At 39.7% G+C, this 27538-nt stretch overlaps 1 protein-coding gene across 1 annotated transcript; it reads left to right on the top strand.

Annotated features, from left to right (window-relative positions):
- Window positions 1-1275: 1275 nt before the first annotated feature.
- On the top strand, window positions 1276-25993 carry LOC148870680 (uncharacterized). Its single transcript, XM_088972591.1, has 7 exons — window positions 1276-2042; window positions 17082-17258; window positions 17370-17519; window positions 23052-23153; window positions 23234-23304; window positions 23410-23477; window positions 25410-25993. Exons 1-7 carry the CDS (start codon window positions 1794-1796, stop codon window positions 25649-25651), a joined length of 1059 nt encoding a protein of 352 aa, XP_088828717.1. The 5' UTR covers window positions 1276-1793; the 3' UTR covers window positions 25652-25993.
- The last annotated feature ends 1545 nt before the right edge of the window (window positions 25994-27538 follow it).

The raw sequence follows: 27538 nt of genomic DNA, 5'->3' as shown, positions 1-27538 counted from the left end.
AATTTGTCCAAACCCATTAATCTTATATTTATGTACTTAAAACAAAAAATAACTCTCACTTGACAAATAAGTTGGTCATAGTTTAGTGATAATAGTAGTTGCTATTTACACAAGTGGTGAAGGTTTAAATTACATTACATGCATGTTGTTTTTACATGAGTGGCGAAGCCATTTGATCGAACCACTTAGGTTCAAACCGATCAAACCAACTTGAACTATCTAATTGGATTATTTTTGAGTTAATCACATTAAGGGTGGTTGAACCGTTTAGATCTAGATCAGTTCGGTCAAACTAGGTCATACCGGTTCAGTCAATGGCAGATTGACTTGGACCGACCCATATCAGGTTTCTGGACAGGTTTGGGACCGAACCGATTGGATCGAAGCGAGTCAATAGAAGTAAATTGAACTGGTTTAGATTCGAGGTGGGTTGTGTGGATATGGACCGGACCAGATAATCCAAACTAGGCAAAACAAGCGGAGCGGATTTTGGGTCAGGCCGGATTGAGTTCCGTCCGTACCCTTTTCGACTTCGAGTCGACCTAGGTCGGTCTTCCTTGGGTCGAGTTAGGTCCGGACTGGGATGACCGACCCAAACGAACCAAATCGAGGTGATCGGGTCTTTTCATATTTAAACCAAGTTGAGCTGGTCTGAACTCGGGTCAAGTTGATTTGGATTTATGTCGATTTAGGTTAAGTGTATTGATTTGAAACAAAACTAATTTTAGTCAATAATTAATAATTAATAAAAAAATTAATACATTAGTTATAAATTATTTCATTCAAATAAAAAAAATAAAAAAAAAAGACTAAAAAATTAATAATTATATTTTTAGTGGTTAACCTAATGGTTATCCACAACCTATTTCATTCAAATAAATGGGCAGGTTGGGTGGATTGAGTGGGTTGAGCGGGCTGGGTGTAAAATTGCCACCCCTAGCTGGATGGACTTAAATACGACATGCAATTGTCAACACTTATGGGCCGTCCTTCTCCAAATATGTCAAAGGTCATTCCTAATGCAAACAAATCTCCCAAAATCTCAACATAAGGCCTAGTTCAGAGAATGTTGATGTCGAGGTTTGTTTTTTCAAAACCTAAATCTAGATTTGTTGATTTGTGTGGTCATATCTAATACTACAGTGAATCTGGTTTAAGAGAACACCTTACATCACTTCCGCAACTCCCACAGAAAATTTATAGACAGCTCCCGTGACCCCAAAAATGCCATTGAGTGGATTCTTTTTATATGCACATCTCCCTCACGCCTACTCCGGTTCCAGTAAAGCCTTCCAAAGGCTTTCATATTCTTCTCTGTGACAAAAGGTTATTTTAGGATTTTTCGAAAAATAAATCGGTTTATAATGGAAAGTTAACGATAAGGGGGACTTAAGACAATATGTAAACATGTGAACGATTTATAATGAAAAGTTAACGATAAGGATAGAATTAGTGAATTAACTAAAATCATAAGGGTAGTTTAAGATAAAATGACTCAAAACTTCTGTCTTTCGTCTTCGAACCACGCAGAGGAGGAAAATCTATTACACGCCAAGTAGCGAAGCTCCCGTCCGTTTCCTCAAAACCAGTTGAAATCCAGGAAAAGGGCAGGAGAAGACACTTCGACCTCCAGCTAATGCTCCTGCTTAGGTTTTTTCTAGGGTTTCTTGATCTTTGTACGAACCAGATTTTTATGTGACTGGAAGAGGTCGCTCTGTATTTCCAGGGCTTTTGCTTTTTTGGGCTTTCGCGACTTCCGATACGAAGGAAAAGAGAGAAGGGGGAGAGCAGCTATGCAAACGGAAGCTCGAGTAGGGGTCGTCGTTGAGGGAGGGCAGAGAGCTCTCAATTCTGGCCATGGAGCCTCGAGGGATGCTGGTGCTCGGAAGTTCGCCCACCAGCAACATCGGCAGCAACACCAGCAATCGTTGCATCAGCAATCGCAGATAGGAACGGTTTCTCAGTTACTCGCTGGAGGCATTGCTGGCGCCGTTAGTAAAACCTGCACGGCCCCTCTTGCTCGCCTTACCATTCTATTTCAGGTCGGTTTACCTAACCGTTCTTGTTGTTTTTCCTAAAAGCAGTTACTCTTTCTCTTAATTTCTAATTTTGTTCAATTTTCTTTTTCGAGGGGATGGTGCTTGGTTTCAATTTTATAAAGATCCATCTACTCCTATATCTGTTGGTTGGTTGGGGCGGTTCTTGTGTTATTGGTGCAGCGGTCTCTACAAAATTTAACATTAGTTGGAACATGCCAAATATTCTATTATGAATTTATGGAGGTTTCACATATTGTGTTGTGCAAGGTGATTTTTTTTTTTGGTAGTTGTTCTATTTCAAAAGTGAATGTGCGTAAGTCATTAATCAGGATCAAAAGGGTAAAGAAACCCTCCATTCGGCTTAGGTTGCTAGAGGTGTTTGTTAGACAGTTCGGTTTCCTACCAGAAAACCAGTCCCATTAAGGGCTACAAGTGAATGCAACGTAGAATGGTTTTCTGGAAGTACTTTTAGTTTGAATATTTCCCATAAAAATCATTTGTTAGTGGCAGTACAAGGAGCATAAGTTATTGAAGTGTCATGGTTAATGGAGAGATTGAGATACAACGGATAGCTTGAGAATGATTAGTTTGCTCAAGCGAGGATGAGACATGGGTCTATGGTGGAGGTGTGGAGCTAAGACCTGAAAAAGAGGGAGTTTTTTGAGCTAAAAGTTTACAGTTTGTGTAAGGATGAATGTTTCTGTGGCCAGAATTGAGTTAGGTCTCCAAGTAGTTTTGAAAATATTTCCAGCTTGAACCAATGAATGGACAGCTTAATGTTTGAACTAGATTTTTCTTCTGGTTTGTTCCACAGTTTACTTGAGATAGTCTAAAAACCACTTTCAATCATGTAACCTGGGTGATCTTTAGTAAACTACTTGCCTGGATGGGTTGTGAGGAATTTTAGGAGTCAGGACTTAGCATTATAAGGTTCATAAAAAATAACATATGATCGACTTTCTATGCTATCTTTAATTTTTATGATTTTAGTTAGACATAACCAATGAAAGAAATTGGAACACTTAATTCTAATTTTGCTCTCTCCATTTCACTGTTCCTTCTGGGCAGGGTTGTTGCTAAAGTCATTATCACATTTATCCAATCTATAGTTGAGAGAGATATTGTTTTGGTTGGCTTATTTCTTGGGTGGGTTCTTGGTTTTTTTTGATACCAAGGTCTTGTTTTGTTTGTACATCCTTACCATTCCTTTTTGAAATGAAAGTTACCTTTTCTCAAAAAAGAAGATAAAGGAATATGGATGTTGTTGAGTGAAAGAGGGAATGTGGATGTCAGTTGAATCCATAAAAGAAGAAAGATAAAGAAATAGCATCCAGTTAAAGAAAAAAAGCTGTATCAATGAGGGAACAAGTTAAAGAAGGCTGTCAAGAAGAGGAAGTGTGGTAAAAAATAGTTGGGAAACTGCTATCCTTGTCATCTGCACATTTATCAAGAAACAATGTTCCCCTTAGTTCTCTCTTTCATTTTGAAAACCTTTTTGTAATGACAAATGGGATAGTGGTTTAACGTTTATTTTGCATTCCCCATTGTATAGCCTCTGGTTGTACATGGGTTTTCTTTTTCTTTTTTTTTTTTTAATGAATCAATACTTTACCATTTCTCAAAAAAAAAAAAACGTTAAATGTCCCTTGGAAGATTCTTGTGAATCTCCTCTTACCTCCTGCCACATGTAGGAGCTACGTTGGTGCTGGAAAATATGTTTCTTAAGCAATACTTTGGTTTTGATGAGTTCACTTGGTCACAACACTTTCTTGCATCTCTATATCAAACACAGACATGCTAACAATCAAATGAAAAATGAAATCACCCAATGAGTGCATGGATTTTTCCTACCCTACATTATACAAAAATGCATGCACTGGCTGAGGAGATTTGGGGTGTGGGAAAGGCACACCCCAAGACTTTATTGGGTGATTTCATTTGTTAGTGGGTTATTTTTGTATAATGTAGGGTAGGAAAAATGCATGCACTCATATGACTACAATACGCCCCCTTGTTTGAATGCACTCATTTTTCCTACCCTACATCCAAGACTTTATTGTCTAAGATACGAGTATCAATCATTTGAGGAGATTTGGGGTGTGGGAAAGGCAATGAATGGAGTTCGTGCAGGTAGGTCAGTGGAGGTGATCCTTAAAGATAGAAGCAAAAAATCTCATGTTCGAAGAGATGAGAATCAAGGGGAAGGTAAGCCTGAAGGTAAGGGAAATGAAAAAGGGTACAATATTGCTGGAAGGATTAGAAGTGATCGAGTGGCTAAGAGAGTTCATAGCTGGAGCCTGTTCAAAAGGTAAGTAGATAAACTGGCAGGATTTTAGTACATTAGAAGGGAGAAGATGTGTTGTTGAATGTAAGAGGAATAGAAAAGGTTTCTTCATAGCTTTGGCTGAATTTTTTGGTAAGGGATGAAGGCAACTGGTGTGTCTACCAGCAGGAAAACAGAACCAGGGTTGGGGGGAAGTTGACTGGTTGCTCAAAGTGTTCTTAGTCCAAAGAGTAGCAAATGATAAAAAAGCCTCCATAAGGGAGGAGAAGGCATATCTCAACAACAACAGGGTAGAACAAGGGACCAGTGGTCATGGCAAAAACAAAAGGCCAATGCAGAATGGTGGGAGGTCGAGAGAGAGAGGAGTGGGATCGTAAGTTTGTGATACAAGCCAAGGAAAAGGTTAATGATTGGAGGAGGGTAGCTGACTTACTGGCAACCAGGTTGAAGCTGAAGAGTGTCTTCATAGTAACCCCCTTCGATAGCTGTAAAGCCATCCTAGATCCAATAGAGAATGATTTGGAAATATCAGCTATCAATGTTCAGGCTGATTTTGGATCATTCACAGTCTTTAAATGGAATCTAACATCCAACTCCAATGATTTTTTTGTCGAAGATGGTGTGGTGGTGCATGTAATAGGCTTGCCATTTCATCTATGGAAACAAGAAATAGCAGAGTCTATAGCTGTATTGTGTGGAGGAATCTTGAAAGGAGCTTTCTGGGGTGATCTTTACTCAGTAGCAATCCTGCTAAGTGGTGTGAAGCCAGAAGACATTCCACGAAAGATAGAGGTACGAACAGAGGGGAGCTTTGTCTCTGTGTGGTTAGCTTCCTCCATTGAAGCAGGGCTGTGGAAGGAGGCTTGTATGGTAGGAGGGGAGGAGGAAGAAGAAGCATTACGTGGACCTGTAAGATTGGTTAATTCAAATGGGAAGGAATGTTTCACTAAAAAGGGCCAACAAGTTCTGGGAAGCCAAAAAGCTTTGGGGCAGTTGGAAGGTCAAACTTGGAGAAAGCAAGATAAGGATATGACAAATGGCAGATCCTTTGCGCAGGTGGTGTTAGGGGAAACAGACAAAAACTTACCAGTGGCGAAAGGGAGAGGGCTGAACCAGCAACCTCAGACAGGGAAGGTTGCTGGCTCGACCATTAAAACAGGGGGGCGTGACTTTTTAAGAGGTCACGTGGGACAAAAAGACTTAGAAAATGGGCCCAATCGAGTGGATCCCTTTTGTGGTGGGCTGGAGAAGGCAACTCAAGTAAAGGTTTTAAAGTTGAGTTCCTATAGTCTTGAGCCCAAGGCCCATTACAAGACAGATGGGCTGAGGGACACTTTAAGTAAGCATGTGACTGGGAGGAGGGATGAGCTGATAGACGAGACTAAGCGTCTATCTTCTTCTACCCCGAATCCCTCCTTTCGATCGAACAGATCAGTCGCAAAATCTCAAGACTCTCAGTCTCGAGGCTCTCTACAGTGGGTTCCATCCAACCTGGCGAACCGTCTTTCACCAGATAGGCGCAACCCGAGATACCTGAAGCCTAGTGATTTGAACAGAGCAGGGTCTGAAGATTGGTTGTGTGAACAAAATAGCAGTGGCGATTCTGATAGAGACGAAACGTTAAGTTTGGGAAGTCTGTCTCCGAAAAGCAACAATGAGTTACTTGAAATAGAAAGTTTGCATTACAGAGCTGTTGTTTTAATAGGAAGAGACTGAAGAGGTAGGTGGCGGGAAGACTAGAAATGGTGAAGAAAATGGTTCTAAAGTTGTGAAAACTCCTCCCTTCGTCGAGGGAGCTGACCTTGAGTCTAATGAATTACAGGATGTTGGCGGAGAGGGACAAGAATCGGCTGTGAGGATGGATGTGGGTATTTTAGTGTTGGAAACACAGAGAAAGGTTTTCCAAGTGGGTAGGTCGTCAGGAAGTGATTATTTCACTATGTCTACTTCACAACCTTGTCCAAAAAGGGGAAAGGCCTTATAACCATTTGCCGCCTGTCAGCAATTCAATTCCAGTGATTCTAGTCCTACCCCCGTCCTACCAGGTATGGGTGTCAATTCTTTTATAGGTACTGACTTGTTTGCTATGCTTGTAACAGATATCCTAGCTTCCCATCCAAGAGGTTCTGATGCAAGAGAGAGGGTGATAGTGGAAGAAGGAGAGTGGGTGTTGGAAGGAAGTAGTAAGGGGGAGGTGGACAGAATTTGGGAGCTGATTTGTACAATGATGGAGGAAAAAAAAAAGGAAGGACTCTTAGAAAGATGCTGTAGCCAAAATAAGTGTGAGCAGGGTAAAATTCTTCCTCAGACATTGGCTGGAAAGGATGGAGAAAAGAAAAAGGATGGTTGTTGTATTAGGAAGGGGGGGGGGGGAAGGAACAAATAAGAAAAAAAGATCTGAAGTGGAAAGGCTAATTTCAGACATTGAGGGGGATTTAGAATTCAGTGGTAGAGGGGATAGGAGGAAGGGCCTAAAATGAGGAGACTATGGCCTTTTCATGGGTTTTTTGCTAGTTTGTCTCGATGAAAATTATTAGCTGGAATGTAAGAGGGTTAGGGAGTGCAAGAAAGAGAAGGGTGATCAAAGACCTACTCCGAAGGGAAAAACCCAATATTGTGCTGTTACAAGAATCCAAAATGATGGAATTAGATGAGAGATGGGTGTGGAGTTTTTGGAGATCTAGAGGTTTAGGTTGGAGCTTGTCTCCTTCTTAGGGAGCCTCGGGGGGGATCATAACACTATGGAGGGAGGATGTGGTGGAAGTAGTGGAAGAATTGATAGGCAGATTCTCAGTTTCCATTAAGTGTAAGAATGTAGAGAATGGATGTGTATGGGTCTTAACCAATGTTTATGGCCCTAATTCCTATAGAGAGAGGAATGGGATGTGTGAGGAACTATATGCAATCAAGGGGCTATGGGATGGTCTTTGGTGTCTGGGCGGGGATTTTAATGTCATTAGATTTTCTGATGAAACTAGTAATCCCCAATAGGTAATTTCAACAAGCATGAGGAAATTTAATGGTTTTATTGAAGAATGTGAACTGAAGGAAATACCTCTGCTGCAAGCCAGTTACACTTGGTCCAACCTTTAGGAAACCCCTTTGTGTTCGAAGCTGGACATATTCTTATTTAACCTTGCTTGGGAGAATAGTTTGGAAAACTTGGTTGCTAGAGCATTACCCAGGGTCACCTCCGATCACTGTCCTATCCAAATAGGTACCGAGTCATTTTCTATATGACCCAAACCTTTTAGATTCGAAAATATGTGGCTTACCCATCCAGCTTTTGTGAAAAAAGTGAAGGAATGGTGGGGTGAAGAGGAGAGGGGGGTAAGATGGAAGGGGATCAAGTTCCATAAGAAATTAAAAAGGCTGAGAGCCAAAATAAAAGAGTGGAATAGAGATCAGTTTGGTAGAATTGAGGAGCAAAAACTGTGCCTAATTTCTCGCATAGAGAACTTGGATGTAAAGGAATCTCAAAATGGACTGACCGAGGAGGACAGAGTGTTAAGGAGACAATTGAAAAAGGATTTGGAAGAGGTGTTATTGAGGGAAGAAATCAATTGGAGACAAAAATCTAGACACAAGTGGATTAAGGAAGGCGATGGGAACATTAGATTCTTCCATGATTTGGCAAATGGGAAACAAAGAAAGAATCTTGTGACCAAGCTAGAGATAGGAGAGGAGGTAATTACCAACCAGGATGACATAGTCAGAAAATTTGTGGGCCACTTCAAATCTATTTATAGAAGACCTTTGAGTGAGAGAGCAGTCTTGGAAAGGGTGGATTGGTCAAGAATTGATGATGGAGTGGCAAGGTGGCTGGAAAGGGATTTCGAGGAAGAAGAGATTAAGAAAGCTGTCTTTCTAATGGATAGATCCAAGGCTCCGGGTCCAGATGACTTTAAAATGGGCTTTTATCAAGACTGTTGGGAGGTGGTGAAAGAGGATTTAGTTGAAGTCTTTAAGGAATTTGCAGACAATCACACTATAAGCCCTGGAATTAATGCCACCTTTTTGGCTCTGATACCTAAGAAGAATGATGCCGACCACCCAAAAGATTTTAGGCCTATTAGTCTGGTGACAAGCATCTATAAAATTCTGGCTAAAGTGCTCTCATTGAGGATCAAATCAGTCATCCCTTCTATCATTAGTGAAACACAGGGGGCTTTCATTCAAGGGCGACAAATAACAGATCAGACCTTAATCGCGAATGAGTGTGTGGAGGAAATGAAAAGGTCTAGTAAGAGAGGATTCAGGTCTATTAGAGGTTATGCAAAACTGTGGGTTTGGGGACAAGTGGTGTAATTGGATCTTTGGGTGTATCAGTACTTGTCACTACTCTATTTTGGTAAATGGTATGGTGAGGGACTTTTTTCCAGCTTGCAGGGGTGTCAGGCAAGGGGATCCACTCTCACCCTTCCTTTTTACCTTAGTAGCTGATGTGATTAGTAGGATCATTACTAAGGCTGACAGTGAAGATGCCATTAGGGGTTGGAGAATAGGGAGACACCAAGTCCCCGTCACCCACCTTCAGTTTGCAGATGACGTAATGATCTTTTGTGAAGGAGGTCTTAGCGAAAAGGTAGCAAACCTAAAGGAGCTAATAAAAGGTTTTGAAAGTATCTCTAATTTGAGAATAAACCAGGAAAAGAGCTGCATAGCGGGTATAAATTTGGAGGTAGGGGAAGTCGAGGCTATTGCGGAGTGTCTTGAGTGTTCCACCTTTGCTTGGCCTATGTCATATTTAGGGTTTCCTTTAGGGGCAAATCCTAGGGAGAGTAGATTTTGGACCCCAGTGATAGAAAAGTTTGAGAAGAGATTAGCCTCATGGAAGAGGAATTATATCTCTTTAGGAGGGAGAATTACCCTAATAAGAGCTACCTTGGCTAACTTACCTACCTATTATTTGTCTGTTTTTAGGATACCAGTTAGGGAAGCTAGGAAACTAGAGAAGTTGATGAGAGATTTCTTATGGGAGCTGGGACAAGAAAAAAAGGATCACTTGGTTAATTGGGAAATTGTGTGCAGAAGTAAAGAAGAGGGGGGTTTGGGACTTGGGAGGGTAACTAGAAAAAATCAAACTTTGTTAGGGAAATGGTTGTGGCGATGGCCTTTGGAAAGAGAGAGATTGTGGCATGAGGTGGTGGGAAGCATTCATGGGAGGTCAGAGAATGGATGGGATGCTGGTGTATCGAGGCAAGCTAACCTAGCAGCACCTTGGAAGGCTATTCACAACACCCTTCCTCAATTCCTCAATTTTATCAGGTATGAAGTTTGTTCTGGCAACTCTGTTCTTTTTTGGGAGGATATTTGGGTAGGAGACTCACCGTTAAAGGACTTGTTCCCTTCGCTATTTTCTATTTCTTTGTACAAAAAGGAGGTGGCCTCAAAATTTGTCTCACCTTTAGGAACACCCTTAGATCCTACTTGGGATTTTGGGTTTCGTAGAGGACTTGGGGATGATGAAATTGATTCTCTTTCTGCTTTGCTTGGTTGTCTTAATTAGGTTTGTTTGGATCCCTCCAAGCCAGATAAGAGGGTTTGGACTCCTAGACCCAATGGAACCTTCACTTGTGCTTCTTTCTTCAGGTCCATCTCTCAACTTTCTACTCACCAACCCTTTCTGTCAAAAGAAATTTGGTGTAGGCTAGTTTCCCCAAAAATTATGGCATTTTGTTGGGAAGTATTCCATGGGAAAGTAAACACTTTAGATAACCTACAAAAGAGAAGACCTTTCCTTTGTATTTCTCCTAATTGGTGTATCCTCTGTAGAGCTCACGGTGATGATTGTTACCATCTATTAATATCTTGTCCCTTTCTTGCAGACCTTTGGGCTTGGCTACTTTTGTTGTTTGGGGGTAGTTGGAGTCTACCAGCAGAAGTTCACATGCTCTTCAACCATTCTACCTTTTATTGGCCTACAAAAATAGGGAGAATTATGTGGAGATGTGCTCGTGCTGCCTTGATTTGGACTCTTTGGGAAGAAAGAAATCTTAGAATCTTTCAAGAAAAGGAAAGGAGCAGCCAGGATTTGAAAGACTGTGTGTTAAATAGGGCAATACATTGGCTGAAGACCTTGGAAATCTTTCATCAATTCTCCTTTAATGACCTTTGGAGAAATTGGTCAGCAATAGCGAGGTGTTCATCTCTAAAGGACAAATCAATTACAAGCTGGTCTCCTCCATCCGAAGGCTCACTAAAGTTGAACTTTGATGGAAGTAGCATGGGTAATCCATGTTTATCCGGAATGGGGGGTGCTTTGAGAAATGCGAAGGGAGAGATTTTGTTGCTTTACTCAGGTCCCTTGGGATTTGGGAACTCCATCAGGGCAGAACTTTTAACTGTTGTACAAGGGGTGCAATTTGCAAACCAGTTGGGGGTACAACACCAAATAATCGAGGGGGATTCCAAAGTGGTGGTGGGTTGGTTGAAAAATTCTGAAGAGGCTATGTGGTGATACAAGAATGAAATGAAGAAATTTAGTTGGTTGACAAGGAATATGTTGGTCACTGTACAGTGGGTGGGGAGATCAACAAATACTTTGTCAGATATGCTAGCTAAGCAAGGGGTAAATAGGGAAGAATTATTTTAGGCTCAGTTGTGATTCTTGTTTTTCTTTCCTAGTTTACTTGTAAGATTCAAGGAGGGGCTGCAGCTCGCACCTCTCGCTGGGATGATGTATGAACTCACTCTAAATTTGCTTCTGAATCAATAAATTTATTATTATTCATCAAAAAAAAAAAATAGAGACTACCTCCTAGGTCTGTTACCTTACCATGGCAATCAAGAAATGCCAAGGTAGCCTAAGATGTGTTGGGATGTGTTCACATGGTCACATTACTTCCCTGTGACCTTCGAATAAAACACTAGCATGCTTTTAATCAAAAGAAAAACCAAATCACCCAGCGAATGCATGCTTGGGTGATTTGATTTCAATGAGTTCACATGGTCACAAAACTTTCTTGTGACCCTTTATGAGTCATCGACATGCTAATGATCAAATTTAAAACCAAATCACCTTGTGAGTGTGTGCCTAGGTGATTAGGTTTTGATTAATCCACATGGTCACAAAATTTTCTTGTGACCTCTAATAAGCCACTAACATGCTAATAATCAAATTAAAAGCAAATCACCTTGTAAGCGCATAGCTAGGTGATTTGGTTTTGATTAGTCCATATGGTCACAACACTTTTTTTTACCCTCCAATAAAATATAGACATTCTATCAATCAAATGAAGGGTGAAATTACCCAATGAGTGCAGCTTATTACCGCTAGCCCAAGTGACACATTAACTACCTGCTAGCATATGATAAAATGGAGACTACCTCTAGGATCTAGTACCTTACTAGGAATATCAAGAAATACGAAGGTAGCCTAATGTGAATTACACTTTTATGTGGCCTAAAAAAAGCCTAGTTATGCTATAGGTCAAAGGGTAAACTGAACCACCTAGTGAGTGCGGATTCTCACACACCTAGTGAGTGAGTGGTTGGGTGGTTTGGTTTTCATGAGTTCACATAGTCACAACAATTTCTTGCGACTGACCATCCAATAAAACACAAAATGCTGCTATCAATGAAATGGAAAACCAAATAACCCAACGAAGGTATGTTTGCTGTTGCTACACTAAATGATACAATAACAATTAACTATCATATAGAATAGAGGCTACCTTTGGGATATACTACCTAGTTATGACAATCAGGTAATAACAAGGTAGCTTAACATTTAAAGTTATGCCTAGGCGGTAAGGCACTCACGGAGGGTCGTCTCACTTAATTGCCAATATATTATTTACATGGTGCTCTTGGATACTTTCACATTCTTAACTTTCTGAGATTGTAACAACAAAACAGACATTATCTTTAGAAGAAGAAATTATTGCAATTGATTGATGATATCTTAACTTTCTAGGCTTTGGTGAGCACCTTGCTTGCTTTTAACAAGATTGTGATGGCATCTTTGGAAGAATTGCAATTGTTTCAAATCTCATGCTTTTATTTTGGTGTTTGGTGTGCATCCTTCATTTCAAGTTAAAGTTCCTATAAACTTGACAGAGTATTCACATTTATGGACTGTTTAAAATTTTTTAACTCCGTTCTGGCAAATGGAATGTTTATCTACTTAAGGCCAGTCATCAAGTCTGCAAGGTGAGACCAGGTAACAAGGTACTGCTTGTTATGGGCCCGCGAATAGGATCTCGTCACGGGTCGGTCCACGGGGAAAATTTCCTGTTTTCCCTTGTTCCTCTCTGCTCTTGATGAACCTATCTTGGTGCCTTAATGGTGATTTGTCCAAGAGATCACCTAACTCTCCTTGCTCTCTTTCTTGACTGAAATTTTCGATGCCTTTATTCAATATTCTCAGCTCCTTAAATAGGAGATTACAAGAGATAAGAGTCCTACTTTTAGGAAGACTCCTTGCTAATTAGGAAGACTCCCTACTAATCTATCCTACTGAACTGATAAGATAAGATAAGATAAGATAAGATAAGACTCCCTTAATCTATCCTACTGAACTGATAAGATAAGATAAGACTCCCTACTAATCCATACTACTGAACTGATAAGATAAGAACATTGAATAGATAAGACTCCTACTAATCCCTGCTACTGAAAGCAGAAAAGGTAAGAATACTGAACAGATAAGATAGGATGAGAACACTAAATTGCTGCTGCTGAGAACACTAAATTACTGCTGCTGCTGCTGCTGCCGGCGCCTACATCACTGCCGGCGCCCACCAGTTAGGCTATGTTTTTTTTTTTGACAAATAAGACAATTTATTCGATGTGATTCATGTTGCTATGTACTGTGTTTTCAATTTTTTTTATTATTATTTTGTATAGAAAAATACTAATAAAAGCAAATAATAATGAATTTTGCATAATGCATGTAGAGGGGGGAAAAGGATGCATCCAAAGGGAGGTGGTTGGGGAACAAAGGGAGGTTTATAAGGTAATTGTTGATTAATTTTGATGGTTATTCTCTAGTCAATCCTGTCAGTTGGATGGTGTAGGTTTCCGTGAAAACCCTATTGGTGATGCTGATTGGCTTAAAAGACCAATTAAAAAGCAAAGGTGCAGGCCATTGCGGGTTTATCTGGGGATAAAGCACCTCGCCCAGATGGATATCCTGTCAGAGTTTGATTGAAGAATTCTATACGTATGGATCCATCTCTGACTATTCTAAGAGTACCTTTATTGCTTTAATTTGGAAATTGGGAGGTTGGAGCAAATCAAAGACGACAGACTCATCCATATCCATAGTATGTATTCTACAAGATGATTGCCAAAATTCTTGCTACAATTGAAGAGTGTTCTTCCTCATATCATTTCTGTGGCTTAAGGTGCTTTTGTGGAGGGTCAGTAAATGGTAGCTAGTGTTATAGTTGCCACGAATTTGTCAACTTGAGGCTGTAAACTAGGAAGCTGGGCATTGGGTGTAACAATGTAAGATTGACATGGGGAATGTTTATGACAATTTTAACTGTTTTTTTTTTTTTTTTGTGGGATATACGCTACAGTAAAGTTCTAAATGGCATAAAAGGTTGAAAGACTGTGTTGTCTTTCTGGGTTTTCCCCCTCTATCTTAATCAGTGGTGCAACAGGCCACTTTGATAGGGCAGTTCTGCCATTCCTTTTTTTTTTTTTTTTGATCCTGTTGGTAAAAGCTCTCAATTGGTTGGTTCAGAAATTGGAAGTCATTGGCCTTATAGAAGGAATTGCAGTGAGCCCAGGTGGTCCTAAGGTGTCAGACTCAGCTTCAGTTCACCAATGACGCTATTTTTTTTGATATGTGAGATATCTAAGGTGTCTTGGTTTATTTTGAAGTGATCTTGGGTTTGAGAATTAACTTGGCAAAAAGTAAGTCTTTTTTTGGGAAACTGGTAATGTAAAGTCTATGGAGTAGGAAAGGTTGAGAACATTTTTGAAGTGGCAACGGCATTGTGCTAATTACAAATTGAAGATGATTTGAGACCCAGTGATTGGGTATTTAATAGGTAAGTTGGCCAGATGGAAGAAAAGCCTTCTCTTTGAAGGAGGTAAGCTTACTCTTAAAAGTGCCATGGCCAACCTTCTGGTTCATGCTGTTATTCTCTGTGCTTGCTTCAGTGGCTGAAATTCTGGAAAATAAAGAAAGGGTTTTTTTGTTGGGTGATCCTAATGATGTTTGATGAAAAAGAAATATCATCTAATGGAATGGACAGGGATTTCTTATCCAAAAGAACAGGACTTATTGGGTGCAATTGGAAGCCTTCTTCAGGTCCTGATGGTCCTAGTGTGGAGGGGCATCCTAAGGCATTTAGTTGACTTAGAGAAACTCACCTCCTTTCGTATTGGTGAAGTAGGAAGATGCTTTTCGGAAGAGACAATGTCAATCATTCACTAGCGTGTTTGAATTGGTTTGTGATAAGTAGGAAACCATTTTTGAGTCATATGAAGTGATCGCTAATGATTGATTTGGGCACCCCATCTCAGATGGAATGTCATTGACTGGGAAGGGAGATACTTTGATCTTGTTGCTAACTGCTAAGTTGAATTCAACAAATAAGGATTACTATAGAGGATGAAGACAAAAGGATTTGGAGTCTGAGCCATTTTCTTGGTAATTGGTAATGGTTTATTAAAAGCAAAAGAAGAGAGCTATACAATGAAGGCTTCCCAAACAGAGGTGTGAGGTGCAGCCTCAGTTACAAAGATTGAATTACAATTTAGCCCACCATAACTGATTTCTATGCACCCCTTGCTTAGCTAACAAGTTTGCCCATTTGCCAATCTCCTTTCTCATTGAACTCTAACAGTCATGTTTGTAGTCAGCCATTTAAACCGCTTCACTGCTTCCCTATAAGTCCAAATTACTGAGTCCGTTCCTTCAGTCAGTCAACTATCAGTTTAGAGTCCCCTTCAATTAGTAGCTTGTCATAATTCAGCTCTCTAGCAATCTGTTCTCCCAGCAAAACTGCTTGAAACTCAGCATGAACCGAATCCCCCATCTTGCCAGGCTTGAGAACAAAGCAAGAACGTGGCCTTTGCATTCCTGAACATTCCCCCAATTCCCGAAGGCCTTGGATTGCCTAGGCTGCTGCCGTCGAAATTTAGTTTTATGAAACCTTCTTCAGGAGGCATCCAAATTACAGTAGGTCTTTCCTTAACATCTGAACTTTACTGGAGTATTCTTGGTTAAATTCTTTATGTGGCTCTTATAGGAGAAATAAATGTCTTTTCTTTGTAGTGGATTTGGTGATCTATTCTTACTAAGATCTGCTTTTTCATGTGGACTGCATACTCAATACAACACTGACCGTTTATAATCTTATTAACAAGGGGAAATACTATACCAAATGTTTGTGTTCTATGTGCCTTTGCCTTGGTGTCAATTCAGCACCTCCTTATTCACTGTAGAATTTCATCTTCAGTGTCATGGCATTTTGTCAAGCTATTTGGCCAAGAATGGATTTCCCCTTTCACTAAAACCCCTAGCAGATGAGGAAACCACTCAATACACCAGGTTACAAGGGAACTTGTGGAAAGAAATAACAAAATTTTTGAAGGCATAAGAAAAAAATTTAGTGATTGGAATCATTTAAAGAACCATAGCTTCATTGGCATTGATTTAGCAGAATTCAGAAGTCTTAGGTTTTCAGACTTCTGTAATGGGTGTAGTTCCATGGTGTTTGGTACATAGACGGGGCTGTTATTTCTGTAGTTCATGTGAGGGAAGCTTGGTCCTCACTCTCTATCATGGGCTTGGCCCTTCTTTGCTTTGTTGGCGATAAAATTTCTTTCGATTATCCAAAAACAGAAATTTTTTCCAATTTTTATCACTTTATTGAACGATGCTTGAACAATGGACAAGAGCACTGATCCAAAAACGAAACAAGACCACAGGAAGTACTATGTAGGCTTATTAATAGCAATCTTAGTAATGAGATTTTACCCCTCCCCTTGCTTCTTCTGTACCTTTCTATTAACTCTTTAGTAAAAGTTGCTGTTATTGATCAGAAATATAGTAATCTTAGTAACCATACTTGGGCACAGTCTAGTTGTGAAAGAGTTGGCTTCTCTACTGTTCTCCATACAGATTACTGGTTTGCTCATTTGTTGACATGATGTAGTTTAGAGTTTAAACAGGTGTATGCAATGTTAACTCTACTTTTTCTAAATTCAAATCAGTAAAAGAATGCATGTTAATGTGAAACATACAAGTATAAGACACCATTTGAGTTCTAGTTTGTACAATACATTTTGCATTTTTCCTCTAGTTTGTTTTCCACTTGTTTGTGTAAGAGGAATATTAAAAAGAAAATTAGTGAAATTGGATTATACTTCTTTTCAGCTGTTTTGGAAGTTAGATGATGTTATAGAAGTTAGATACCACTTTTAAACTCGCTGCTAACACATTGCAGATTATCATTCTGTTCAGTTTCACATTCCTTCTAAGGTGGTGTTTGATAACAGCTGAAATAGGTGCCAAAAGTGGAATGCAGAAAAGTTTACAGACTTAGAATTGGCTTAAGCCCTGGGGCATTATTGGTATATGATAAAATTTTCGAGGTAAAATAATCACCCCAATGCCTGTGCTTCATTATTCAGCAATTAAGTAGGTCTCCTATTTCAGCAGTTACCAAACACCGCCTAAGTTTTAGATGAATTCTCCAAACACCACTTCCATGGTATTGTTTTATAATTGTATTGGTTGTAGAAAGTATTCTCCCTTATTTCAGTTACTTATTTCACATCATATGATCTCTTAGGTGCAAGGTATGCACTCTGATGTTGCTACACTGAGCAAGGCTAGCATATGGCGTGAGGCTTCACGTATTGTTTACGAAGAAGGTTTTAGAGCATTCTGGAAAGGAAACCTGGTTACTATTGCTCATCGTCTGCCATATTCTTCTGTCAGCTTCTACGCTTATGAACGCTACAAGAATGTCAGTACACACTTTCTTTGTTTATGCCTGTATACAGCTGAAATGGATTGATATTCTTATTCTTGTACCTTGCATGTATATTAATTTATATATCTTCTATAATTCTTGCAGTTACTACAGTCAATTCCAGGACTAGAGAGTCATAGAGAAAACATCACTGCAGACCTTTGCGTGCGTCTAGTAGGTGGTGGTTTAGCAGGAATAACAGCTGCATCAATCACATATCCATTGGATCTTGTGAGAACACGACTTGCAGCTCAGGTAATATAGGCTTACAATGATAAAGATGCTATTTATGATATTTGTATTAGGCCATAAGCAGCTTCCAATATTTATCTGCTTTTGATGTTTTTTGTAAGAAATTTCTCTATGTTGAGTTCAGGATGTTGTATTTATATGTATAGATGAATAAACTCTTAACCCAACTGTAAATATGGTAATAAAGCACAGATTGACAAAAGCCTTAACATGCCTCTTTGGGTCAGCTGCAGAAAGTCTGTTCCATAAGCACATAAGTGCACAGGCCATGTCTTTAGACATTGTAAATCTTTAGATATTTGATGCCGCCTCTATCAATGCCCTCTTTGGTCTTGGTTTTGCATCTTTACATCCTTCTCCTTCCAAATCACTTCTCATTGGTACAGTTACTTGCCATTGTTTTTTTTTTTTTTTTTGATAATTGAAATAAGTTTATTAATGAGCAATAGACAATAGTACAAAGTCCCCGAGTAGAGGCACGAGTTGCAACCTCTCCAGGCTAGTTAAGTACAAATTTCAGATTACTAATAGTTTACAAAGTAGCACAAAAAAGGTCTTCCCTGGAAACCCCCTGTTTGGCTAAAGAATCAGCCATAGAATTAGTAGACCTGCTAACCCATTTTACCTCAACTCTCATATTGCTGGTTAACCACTTTACTTGGCCTTACACAAGGAACACCAATTTGGGGAAAGACAAAGAGAGGGTCTCTTTTTCTGTAAGTTTTCCAAAGTATTGATTTTCCCATAGTAGACTTCCCAGCAGAATACAACAATTTTTGGGGGAATAGGTCACGCCCAGACTTCTTTTGATCAAAAGAAATACGGTCCAAGCAAACAGATTCTAGTAAATGAATTAGCTCAACCACACAACTCGACTCACCATCCCTTAACCCTCTACGAAAACCGAAGTCCCAGTTTAAAGACAAGGGGGTTAACGGGCTCGAGAGAAAGTTTGCAATTGGCTCATTTTTGTGATGGGAAAGGGAATAGAGCAAGGGGAAACGATCTTTGAGGGGTTGAGTACCCACCTAAATATCCTCCCAGAATAGAATGACATTACCAGAACCAACATCATACCTGATCAAACTGAGGAAGCGAGGGAGAATACCATGTATAGCCTTCCAAGGTGTCGTGAGGGTAGCTCGACGAGATATCCCGGAATCCCAACCATTTCCAGAGTAGCCATGGATGCTTTCCACCACCTCATTGCCATAATCTCTCTCTCGGGGCCATCTCCATAACCACTTCCCTAAGAGGGTACATTCTTTAGCACTATGTTCTCTATCCCTAGACCCCCTTCTTCCTTTGGTTTGTTAACTATCTCCCATCTAACCAAATGATCATTTTTCACCCCTCTTGGTTCCCGCAAAAAATCCCTCAATCTCTTCTCTAGTTTCTTAGCCTCCCTTGGAAGAATCCTGAACACTGAAAGGAATTAGGTTGGAAGATTGGAAAGTGTAGCTTTAATTAAAGTCAGCCTACCCCCTATTGAGATGTAATTCTTTTTACAAGCCGCCAAGCATTTATCAAATTTCTCCACAATAGGGGCCCAGAAACTACTTTCTTTAGGATTAGCTCCTAAGGGTAGCCCTAAGTATGTCAAAGGCCAAGAAAAAATGTTACAACCTAAGCATTCTGCAATGGATTCAATCTCCCTATTCTCCATATTTACTCCTGCCACACAACTTTTATCAAAGTTTACCCTCAAGTTGGAGACACTCTCAAAGGTTCTTATTAGATTCTTAAGGTTCTCCACCTTACTTAACTCATTCCCTTCACAGAAAATAACAATATCGTCAACAAACTGAAGGTGAGTTATTGGAATGCCTCTGTTTCCTATTCTCCATCCCTTTATTTGGCCCTCCTCATCTGCTTTGGAGATCATTCTACTGAAGACATCAGCAACAAGAGTAAAGAGGAAAGGGGAAAGTGGATCACCTTGTCTTAAACCTCTATTGGTTGGAAAGAAGTCCTTAACCACTCCATTCACCAAAACATAATAATGACAAGAATTTAAACATCCTCTTATCCAATTACACCATTTATCCCCAAATCCACGTCTTCTTGACACCTCCAGCAGGAAACTCCAATCCACTAAATCATAGGCATTCTCTAAATCCAGTTTGCAGACAAATCCTTTTCTACCCGATCTCCTCATCTCTTCTACACTCTCATTTGCAATAAGGATATGATCCGTAATTTGTCTATCCTATATGAAGGCTCCTTGTGCTTGGCTAATGAGAGAAGGTAGAACTACTTTGATCCTCCTAGAGAGCACTTTTGCCAGAATCTTATAAATGCTTGTCACGAGGCTGATTGGCCGAAAATCTTTGGGGTGTTTGGCATTAGTCTTTTTAGGAATTAAGGTTAGAAAGGTGGTATTGATTCCAGGACTCACAACATGTTTGTCCTCAAATTCTCTAAAGGCTTCAATTAAATCTTCTTTGACTATGTCCCAACAATCCTGGTAAAAAGCCATTGTAAATCCATCTGGACCCGGTGCCTTAGCCCTATCCATAGAAATGACAGCTTGTTTAATTTCCTCTTCCTTTATCATTCTTTCTAGCTATGCTGTATCTGTTTGGTTCAAAATTGGCCAATTCTCCTCCCCCACTATTAACCGATTCTCTAAAGGTCTCTAAAAGATTGATTTGAAATGATCCACAATCCTACTAGCAATCTCCTCTTGAGACGTTATCTCCACACCATCAACCTCTAGCTTTAGTATCAAAATTTTCCTTCTTCTCCCATTAGCCATAGCATGAAAAAATTTGGTATTCCCATCCCCTTCCTTGATCCACTTATGTCTAGATTTTTGTCTCCATGAAATCTCCTCCCTCAACAAGATCTCCTCTAACTCCTTTTTCAATTTCCTTATTTTTTCTCTGTCTTGCTCATCCATCATTCCCTGGGATTCTTTTGCATCTAAATCCTCAACCTGAATCAATAATCTAGCTTTTACCTCCTCCACTCTTCCAAATTGATCCCTATTCCATTCTTTTATTTTACCTATCAACCTTTTTAATTTTTTGTGGAATCTAACCCCATTCCATTTCACTTCTCTCATCTCTTCACTCCACCATTCCTTAACCTTAGGCAAAAAATCCGGATGTGTCAGCCACATAATCTCAAATCTAAATGGTTTGGGTCCATTACCAAGATGTTCTTGTCCTACTTCTATAGGGCAATGATAAGAGGTTATCCTAGGTAGGGCCTTAGCCACCAAACCTCTCCAATGGCTCTCCCAACCCTCATTAAATAGGAACCTATCAAGCTTCGAGCAAATTGGGTTTTCTTGGAAGTTGGACCAGGTGTAGGTAGCCTGTAGTAAAGGAAGCTCTCGTAACTCACAAGAATTAATGAAGTCATTGAACTTCCTCATACTAGTTGTGATGGCCTGCCTGTCTGGGATTATTTGACTCAGTTGTGAATCTTATTGCATTAAAGTCGCCCCCCAAACACCAAGGGCCTTCCCATAAACCATGAATTCCATGAAGCTTCTCCCATAACTCATTCCTCTCTCTGTGATTATTTGGACCATACACATTTGTTAGCACCCAAATGAAGCCATCTTCCACCATCCTGAATTTTAGGGATACAGTAAAGTTTCCTATTAACTCCTCTACTGGTTCTATGAAGTCCTCCCTCCACAATGTTACTATTCCCCCTGAAGCTCCCCACAACGGAGCTGAGCACCATCTTACCCCTCTTATTTTCCAAACCTCTCTAACCCATCTCCTATCCAATTCAGCTAATTTTGTCTCTTGCAGCATCACAACATCAGGTCTTTCTCTCCTAAGTAATTCCTTCATCGATCTCCTCTTTCTGGCACTGCCCAAACCCCTTACCAACTGATTATCTTCATTTACCTTTAAGAATTTAGCCCTCCAGTATCGGGTTCCTTCATTTAGAACCCTTTTTCCTTTCCCCATCTCCTACCCAATTCAGCTAATTTTGTCTCTTGCAGCATCACAACATCCGGTCTTTCTCTCCCAAGTAACTCCTTAATCAATCTCCTCTTTTTGGCACTGCCCAAACCCCTTACCAACTGATTATTTTCATTTACCTTCAAGAATTTAGCCCTCCAGTATTGGGTTCCTTCATTTAGAACCCTTTTTCCTTTCCCCTCTGCCACTGAACTCGATATCCGCTTCAATGTCCATTATTAGTCTCTCTACTTCAAACTTTTTCTTCTTTTTCCTACTGAGCCCTCTAGTTACTTGCCATTATTGCACTTGGCCAAACCATCTTCGTTAACTTTTCCTCATCTTGCAACTTTTAGGCTACTCCTAGCTTTTCTCGATGTGCAATTTCTTAATTCTATCCTTATATTCATGTTCATCCATCATAATGACCTCATCTTAGTCATTTTCTGAACAACATTATTTCTTTATTTTCCAACACTCCATTCTGCATGACATTGCTGGCTTATATCTTATGACACTTTACCGGTTCCATAGGACGTGTTGTTTTGGAGTGACAGTTTTGTCACTCTAAAAAAACACACTCCTGGCAGTTTGTTCTTGTTCCAGAACATGATATTTCATGGTGACAAAATGCATCCAAACGTGTTGTTTTGGAGTGACAGTTGTGACAAAATGCATCCAAACATATTTCTGATCCGTGAGAACATTCGGAACACGAGAAACGTTCCCATGGAACGATACCAAACAGGGCCTTAGGAATTGTACCAATCTTACTCCCAATTAATGCTATGCTAATTTGGTGAGACTGGGCAATCTGATCCAGTGTTTTAAAAGGTGAGGGAGGTGTATGCCTGGAGGCGCTCCCTAAACACCTTGAGGCGTATGCCAGAGGCGCTGACACCTCTGAGTCGTACACCTCAGGTGCAAGAGGTGTACGCCTCATGTGCTTTTTTCATGAGGTGTGCTAGAGGCGTACGCCTCATGTGCCTCATGCACATCTTATATAAAAAGACAAAAAAAAAAAAAAAAAGAAAAAAGAAAAAAAAGGAAAGGAAAGGAAAAGAAAGGAAGGGAAAGAAAAAGAAAGAGAAGAAGAAAAAGAGAAAATGAAAGAAAAGAAAAGGAAGGGGAAGGGAAGAAAAGATAATGGGAAAGAAAGTGGTTTGCCCCCTGCCCCTCCGCTTCGACAAGACCCCCCTTTCAACTAATGCTATGCATCTTTATTCTTCTTAATATAAAAGATTTTTATTAAAAATAAAGAAAAAAATGAGATCCCCCCTTCCTCCTCCTAACCCCCCTCCTCTTAAGGAGGCTTACGCCTCTTGCGTTCTGAACTACGCCTCACGCCTCTGGAACGCCTTGCGTCATGCCTCCACGTTTTAAAACATTGATCTGATCAACCTACCTTCTTTGCCATCCCTGCATCTATCCCTCTTCAGTCTCAGCAATCAAGGCTATATCATATACACCATGCCTCTTCTTGTAAATGACCATTTTATCCATCAGTAATGCATATGGATATGGGTTAAGTGTTGACCTTTTTTTGCACTAACCTAACATGTCATTCATATTCATTAAATGAAACTAATATGTAATTCTATTTTTCCAGACAAATGTAGTTTACTATAGAGGCATGTGGCATACACTTAGTACTATCAGCCGAGACGAAGGTGTTGTTGGCTTGTATAAAGGTCTTGGAGCAACTTTGTTGGTATGCTTCTTTTGTTTCCTTAATCAAGTGGTTCTCTTCTCTTCTTTATTACTCTGACTGTATAGTGAAACTCTATGCAGGGAGTGGGCCCTAGTATAGCCATCAGTTTTTCAGTTTATGAGACCTTGAGATCTTTGTGGCAGTCACAGAGGTGGTTATTTCTTTGTAATCAAATTCAGTTGGTGAAGTGGTCTTATTGTTGAAAGCTTCATATGCCTCATGCATTATCTACTCTAATCTAGCTCTTATTATCCAGGCCTCAAGATTCTCCTGTCCTTGTCAGCCTTGCCTGTGGCAGTCTTTCAGGAATTGCATCATCAACAGGTAAGTGATTTAAAACCTAAAACCCATCCATTCTTAAGGAAGTGAGATACCTGAGTTGCTTGCTGCCAATGTTGTTGATATTACTGATCAAGGACATGAAAATAAAAGACAAATATATGATTTCTATTCCTAATCCACAAGATGAAGCCAAATAAAAATCTGGCCAAGGTGCTATTTTGGTTTAAGTTGGTTTGATTAGTAGATTGATCTAGTTGATCTGATAAGATAATGTGATTTTATATCAAAGAAAAAAAAAGGTTTGTACTGTAATGGTGCCTAACAATATTCTACCTCCAATTCCCTCTTTGCCATCAGCAGTGACATACTTCCCCTCAAAATGATCTCATGATTGGATTCTTAAATGATCTCATGACTTGACTGTGGTTGTTTTTAGGTGTATGTTCCGTATGGTATACTGAGATTGTTCGAGTTGGATTTATATGAGTATATGAAGATTGACAGAATAAGGACAATGTCCTTATTACTCCGTTTTATCAAATTATGGTCCTGGCTACACTACAGGATATGGGTCATCCTTTTTTGGATTCTTCTGTTTCTATCACTATTGTTTTTCAGGCCACAAGTTGCCTCATGCTGTTGGCTGTTGCTAATGAGTTGCATCCTCTGGGTTGTCAAAATTTTCTATTTTTCATGTAGAGAAGAAAATTTATCCACTTGCTAATTGGGTAGCACAGTTTTGATTAATGATCATAAAATAACCAATAGTGTTTTTGGGTAATAAATAATTCATAATGTTGAATTTTTGTGTCTATTTCTCTTCTTTGATATTGACTTTAAACTCAAGGTTCAAAGTAGGTCAAGGGGTGTATTGGTACTTTGAACCTTGCACCCATCCTTTTTTTAGTTTTTTTTTTTCAAAAATAGGTCAGGGGGCAGGTCTTAGGCCTGTGTACCCCCTGAAATAGGTCAAACCCCCAAAGCTTTCTGATTTAGTGTTTTGGTAACTCACCGATACGTGACGGGTTTTTTTTTATCAGTAACGACAAATTTTACTAAGATTCTGAAACTTTAATTACAAGAGAGGGGGGAGGTAAACTTTCTTTACTCCCCCACCAGCACAAAACAAAGGATACAAAATTAGAAATGAACCCAAAAGAGGGAACACCTATTCACCCCTTGCTTGGCTAACCCATCAGCGAGTGACTTAGCAGTTCCCTTTACCCAGCTGTACAACCTCATTTACAAGCATGATGCTAGACTTCTGGATTAAATGAAGCTTAATAGTAACTCAATGCACTTGTTACTATTATCCCTGAATCCTAATATACTGATGTTTGGTGGCGGTTTTAACATTGGACCAAGTCATGGTCAAGTTAGGGGGGAAGGGGAGAAGGGCTGTTTGAAATGGTACAACGGAGCTCTACTGAATCAAAGATGAAAAGCCACAGGTTTATGTGGTTATTCTTTAAGTGTGGTTTCATCAAGAAATTGTTGAACTGTGCAATATAACAATAAATAGAATAATCAGATTTTCAAAAGAATTAATGGTAACTGTGCAATTCAAGGGGTGCAGATAGTGAGCTAAACTTGAAAAATGTGGTGATTGAAGGGGATTCAAAAGTGGTGGTAGAATGGCTAAAGAATCCTGAGTCTATAATTTGGTGCTACAGGAGTGAAATGAAAAAACTTACATGGCTAATCAGGAATATGAATTTGAGGATCCATTGGGTGAGGAGATCAGTAAATGGGATGGCGGATGCTTTGGCTAAAGGGTGAATGATATAAGAGGTAGCAGCTTTTGCCTCTCTAGGGATGCTTGTATAGATTTTACATAAAGTCTATTAATAAAATTAAAATTATTTATAAAAAAAATGGTAACACTTTGTAATAAAGTAACCAGTTTATGTTTTTGGATGTCTAGCAAGTATGCTTGTTTATTTACTTATTTATGTTTCTTTGAATCACATGCAGCAACATTCCCTCTTGATCTTGTGCGGCGGAGGATGCAGTTGGAAGGGGCAGCTGGTCGAGCCCGTGTATATAAGACAGGCCTATTAGGTACATTCAGGCACATTATCCGAACTGAAGGCCTCCGTGGCCTTTACCGGGGGATCTTACCAGAATATTACAAGGTTGTGCCAAGTGTGGGCATTGTCTTCATGACATATGAGACTATAAAGATGCTCTTGTCAGAGGTTCCTGCCGAAGACTAGAGTTTGTGGCTTTTTAGGTTTCTTTTCAGCAATCATCTTGGCCATCCAATGGAACTGGTCAGGTTTGTTAACGGTAGGTAGGTAAATGAAGAGTTCGTTTTTGGTGCCGCGAGGAAATTCCATGGTGGTAAATTTTGTGATTGCCTCCATAAAACCATATTTTCCCATGTATAGATAGATAAATAGGATAACAGTTGAATCATATCAAGTGTATCAAGCATATTTAGTTGTTGACTTCAGTATTCATTGATGATCATTTTCATCACAACAGTTTTGTTGGTCAGTACTCAAAACTTGTATTTTTACTTGTCTAAATTTTTTTTCTCTTTAATTTCTGAAAAATGGAGCTCAGAGTCTTTGAGAGTGGACAGAACTTATTCTCTCTTCTTATCATTGAGAAAACTTGAGGGTTCAGGACAGTAAATTTTGTAATTAATTGTCGATAGTGCTTAATGAAACAACAGCTAACAATGGGGGCAATTGACATTTCCTTTACTAGAAGAAAATTGATAAAACAACAGCTGAATCTGGGAAAGCGTCAACTTCTCTCAAAATTATTTATTTATTTTTTAGATTTTAACTTCAAGTGGTCTGTTAACCAAAAGAAAAAAATTACTAGATATGATTACATGATTAAAAAACCAGTTTTCTTACAGGTGAATATGCATATGAGATATGAGCTGTTGGTTTAAATTCGGTGTCCAGGAAGCATTGTTACAGGCACAAGACCGCTTGGTTTCTAATTTGGCATCTTCCACGATCTAGCATTTGTGGAATTCATTCTGTATTGGTGGTGTGAGAAAATGATTCAGAAAAGTAAACAACGTTCTGTAAACATTTAGAATTTGGATCAGACCCATACAACGCTCTTCATTTACCAATGTACAGTTTGAGTTGCATTAGATTCCATTTTTCAAGAACATTCTCTCTGAATCATCATTTCTCCAGGTGATTATATTCTTCCTTTGGCTAAAGAAAATACGAGTTTTCCTTTTCTATTATCCAAAATTCTTTTCTTGTGCTACTTGGCATCTGCTTAGCATTCTAAGTTTTGCCAGTAAGTTGATGTCAATGGCAAAATGGGTTTATTGGGTATTATTGGAGGATGGTAGAATGTCCAGAATCCACAACTTCTTGTGACAAACGTGGGTGACCCAGTTGTAGGGGCAATAGGATCCCCTGCAAGCAAAAGCTCTGCACACTTTCTGAAAGAATAGGAATTCAGCTACACATTGGGATCATCTCCATGTATTTCAGAGTTCTTGCTGCATGAGATCTGGGTTGGTTGAGATGTCATTTTGCACCTCTCAATTAAAGGCGCATGATCAAGACTCCGGATCTTCTACCCACAAGAACTCTAGGCACACCTACTAAACACTATCCCCATGTATTAGGAATATCTCCCATGCATAATAACATGTAAGAACGTGAAATATTCCTTATGTGGCTGCAATCATATATGCATAGGGGTGGGTAGAAAATCCGGACTCCAAAGATCAGAATTGGGATCTGCAATCATGTATTGGGAATATCTCTTGTTTGTCTTTCCTCCCAGGTTCCCCTTACTTTCCTCTAGCGCCGGTTGTCATCTTCCGTCGTTTGACGTTAGTTTTGGTCGACGGTTGTCCTCTGATGACCTCTCCCCCTCCCTTCTCTGTTACGGCCATGCTAGAAGGCCCAGAACTGAATTTTTTCTCTCACTCTGTCTTTGTTTTTCTGTCTTTTCTCTCTCTCTCGCTCGCTTGCCATCTCCTCTACTGCTCTGCGCCAATCGCCAAGCGGCAACTTCGGTTGCCGGCAAGCACCAAGCCACCAAAGTCAAGCGCCAAATACTCCCTCTTTGGCGATACCTATCATCTCTGCCACCTCACTTCAGGTTCAGGCGAT

Source organism: Nelumbo lutea, chromosome 2 (assembly GCF_056320005.1).
Source record: "Nelumbo lutea isolate HS-2025 chromosome 2, American lotus-T2T, whole genome shotgun sequence".
Lineage (NCBI taxonomy): Eukaryota > Viridiplantae > Streptophyta > Magnoliopsida > Proteales > Nelumbonaceae > Nelumbo > Nelumbo lutea.
This window is presented reverse-complemented; position numbering and strand designations above follow the sequence as displayed.